General features: G+C 41.3%; 1 protein-coding gene across 1 annotated transcript in view; it reads right to left on the bottom strand.

The window, feature by feature from the left end:
- Positions 1-3,531, bottom strand: part of med13a (mediator complex subunit 13a) — an 80,727-nt gene that overhangs the window by 33,432 nt on the left and 43,764 nt on the right. Inside the window, exon 4 of the mRNA XM_032533303.1 lies at positions 2,120-2,265. Coding sequence (XP_032389194.1) covers positions 2,120-2,265 — 146 coding nt within the window. The remainder of the gene's footprint in view (positions 1-2,119; positions 2,266-3,531) is intronic.

Below are 3,531 nucleotides of genomic sequence, written 5' to 3'. Positions count from 1 at the left end.
GTAGGGAGAGGGAAGGGTTCAATCACATCAGTACAACTATAGAGGAAAAGGGAAAAGAGGGAGACGTTTCCTAGTTCGTCGCTCAACTTCATTTTCTTGTAGAAAGAACGATTTTGACAGAAAAATCATCTCTCAAGATCTAATCAAAAGTCTGTCAAATGGCTATTTTGTCAGTGTTCTGGGCAGCAATCTTTTCTATTTGGAAACACATGGTTGAAAATGTGTGTATTATCTTGAGTCTAGTTCAGGTGGCATGTTGTGAACAACAGGGTTCCTTTATCTGCAAGAGAAAAGGATCAGGGGAAGTCGGCAACGAGCAGGTGAATAATGCTTGACGCAGGTATTCATACCTCAGTTTTGTTACAAATAGGATAAGTGTGTGATGCTTTCATTTTTATTCTAGTAGTGTTGTTTAGAAAGCAAACTATTTCCTTCCCTTCACAAAGTAAATGTATATTACAGTCATTACATTAACATTTCTCTGTGCGAGTGGAAATGCAAGCAAACAATGGTTTCGGGATTATATAGTGTTTGGCTTAGGGTGGGGTAATGAATTTAGAGCCAATGATGGAATATCATTAGAGCCACACATTTTTATAGCTACACCATACTACACCACACTATAATTTAAAGTGACTACAGAGGCTGTTCTCTTTTGAACTGGCTGCAGGCCAATCTGTAATGAAAGACTGCCTGACAGAAGATTGTATATGCATTATCTAAGCAACAGCACACACACAGCTTATTAATACAATTTATTCAAAATAACTACACTCTTACACTTGCACTGAGCATTTCATGTTTACAAGAAAAGGAAGGAAAACGAAGGAAGGAAATGCTTCTAAAAGCATAATTCCCTTATCTACTCCACTATACTAACTTATCTCCTGGAGGCAACAGGTTGGGTGCTGTGCTCAACACTGGTCTACTTGAATCCTGAAGATTGACTTGTGTTTTAGTAGATGCTATTATCTGAGATTGATCACAAGCAGTATTGTGTTTTTTTTTTGTGTGTGGTTCAACTGGCTTACTGAAAGTAAAAGTAGCGAAAAGCCTGTGCAATAGTTTTAAGGAAATTACATTTCAATATCTGTTATTAGGCATGTTGTTTCTTTTGCTTTTCTTTCATGAAAGGGACCAAAGACGGCTTTGACTTCTACATTGGCCCAGTGATAGATAGTGCTTTTGTTGTTGTTTTTAACGCTCTTTTTTTTGTTTATCATTGACAGCAGATATGTAACCACTTATGATTTAACAATGAATTGAACCTATTCATGGAAAAGTTTTACTAGTTTTGCAACTTTGTGAGTGTGAAAGGCAAAAAATACAGCTTTATTCTTACTTCAAAAATATAAAACATTTAGCTAAAAGTTTTAAACTCAAACAGCAACCAGGGAAATGTTTCCCAATTTCAGGTCAAAACAGCATTCTGCCCAGTTTGGTGCATTTGTATTGATTAGAATGCTAGTATGTGTCTTAATACTAAATACATATTAACATTTGGTAATTTACCATGAAATGTTTTCTGCAAGGCTGCAGCATGTGTGAGATCCTCTTGAAATTGCAAAGCAGTAAAAACAGCAAAAACAATAGTTCTGGTCTGGCTGTCTCAGTGCACAGGCATGCAAACAGACGTTCAAACGTCAGAGGGCTTACACTGGATTCTGTCAGCTGATTACGGCCCTTTGTTTTGGAATGAGGAATTCCATGGCCGTCCTAAAGCAAAGCATTTAAAACCAAAAGCAAGACAGAGTGGTAGTATCTATTTCCTTCCAGAAAATCACATGCATGCTTCAGGGTAAATGATGTGTCTCACCATAACTGTGTGGCACTTGACAGTCAAATCAAAGGGACACATTATAGCACAACACTGTTCATTTGTTTATCCAGCTACTGAGCTACTGATCAGATTATTAGCAAACGGGAGTATTATGTGTATCACCAGCACCCAACTTGCCACATAATTACATAGCAGGACGAGAAATGTTTTGGTATTTGTGTCCAACGGGCCCACAGGGGGGCTGTATAAGTCCAAGAGGATTAACTGCGTGGCTCAAATAGTGCCTTCACTTTCCCCAGTGCATTCTGAGCTGCCAGGTGTAGTGGACTTAAGACCCACCTTGGAAGGGGCTGGATGCTTGCTGAGCCAGAGTGAGGTGCTCCTCCGTCAGATGGTAGACTGGCTGGTGCTGGTTGATCTCCACACTCGTGCACACGTTACTCTCACCGTGCAAGAAGAAGGTGAAGGCGCAGGATAGGTGCTCACTGGGGGGGAAGAAGAGAAGAACAAGGAGATGAGTCATTTGGGATCAGGTTACTTTAATATGCACCTTTGGACGGAACTACTATGTGCAATGAAGTGACTGCTGTGGAGAGCAGATCAGATCGTCTTGGTCATGTTGCTGTTCACAGGGAATAGAAAGAGTTGGCAGGGAGAAGAAAGGTAGAGACAGAAAGCATGACATAAAGCATGTGTCTTTTTTGTTGTCGTCAAAGGCTATAATTAAATATTTTCTCTCATTCAAGTTCTGTTTCAGCATGACTGAGACTCTTGATAGGAAAGATTAAGCCAGAGATAGTTACAAGGGAGTAAAAGAAGACACTAGTAATCTGTGATGATACAAAGATTGTTGCGATGGCTGGACAAGTCTATTTTCTGATACTGCTACACACAATAGTGAAGTGTCTGCATCCTTCATTCCATATGAGTTAAGAGACTTAAACGGCTACATAAAGGTCAAGACGCAAGTAAGTCAACACAACGGTGCTCACAGGTGGAATGTGTATGTGCATCTGTCCGTCGAGTGTGGAAAGCACTGGCTTTAAAACAAAGGGGCAAGCCCAGACTTACCCTGGCTTTCTAGGCAATACACTCAAACACAACAGTATATTCTCTCTCTCCCTCTCCGCATATGCCTGCCTGTGCCAGTCTGACCTCAGCACACAACAAAAGTGACAAGTTGTAGAAGAAACAGAAAGCAAGGACAAGGCAGACAGAAGGAGAGAGGAGCAGAGCAGAATGCAGGCCATTGTCTGCAGGCTTTCCTCTCTCTGTCAGCTCGGTCCCATCCATCATACACAAACGCACACAAATCACACAAATGCAGAGAGTGCGAGAGACAGCGCTAGTGACATATGACCAAATGAAAGTGGACGCTATGAATTGGGAAGTGGATCAAAGAAGGTAGCCTCCTCCGAGGATTTGGTTAAGCAAATATCAGTCTTCTCTCCCCGTCTCGCTCTCTCTGGCACACCTACTCTGCAGAGGATTAAAGAGAAGGAACAGAGAGGGGGAGCAACGCAGATAGAGATATGGAGGGAGAGAGCGCACTTCAATAAGATAATGCCACCTACGTAGTGGAGAGATGCCCTAAGCCCCCCAGAGCTTAGCATTCATCTTACACCCATTTTATCTGTAAAAATGAGGTGGTGTTTTTAATGGCTATAAATGTATGATTTTCATATTTTACAGTTGGACGCAAAAGAGAGAGAGAGAGAGAGAGAGAGAGAGAGAGAGAGAGAGAGAGAGAG

This window comes from Etheostoma spectabile, chromosome 13, assembly GCF_008692095.1.
Source record: "Etheostoma spectabile isolate EspeVRDwgs_2016 chromosome 13, UIUC_Espe_1.0, whole genome shotgun sequence".
Lineage (NCBI taxonomy): Eukaryota > Metazoa > Chordata > Actinopteri > Perciformes > Percidae > Etheostoma > Etheostoma spectabile.
Note: the sequence above shows the minus strand (reverse complement) of the source record. Positions and strands in the feature narration are given on the sequence as shown.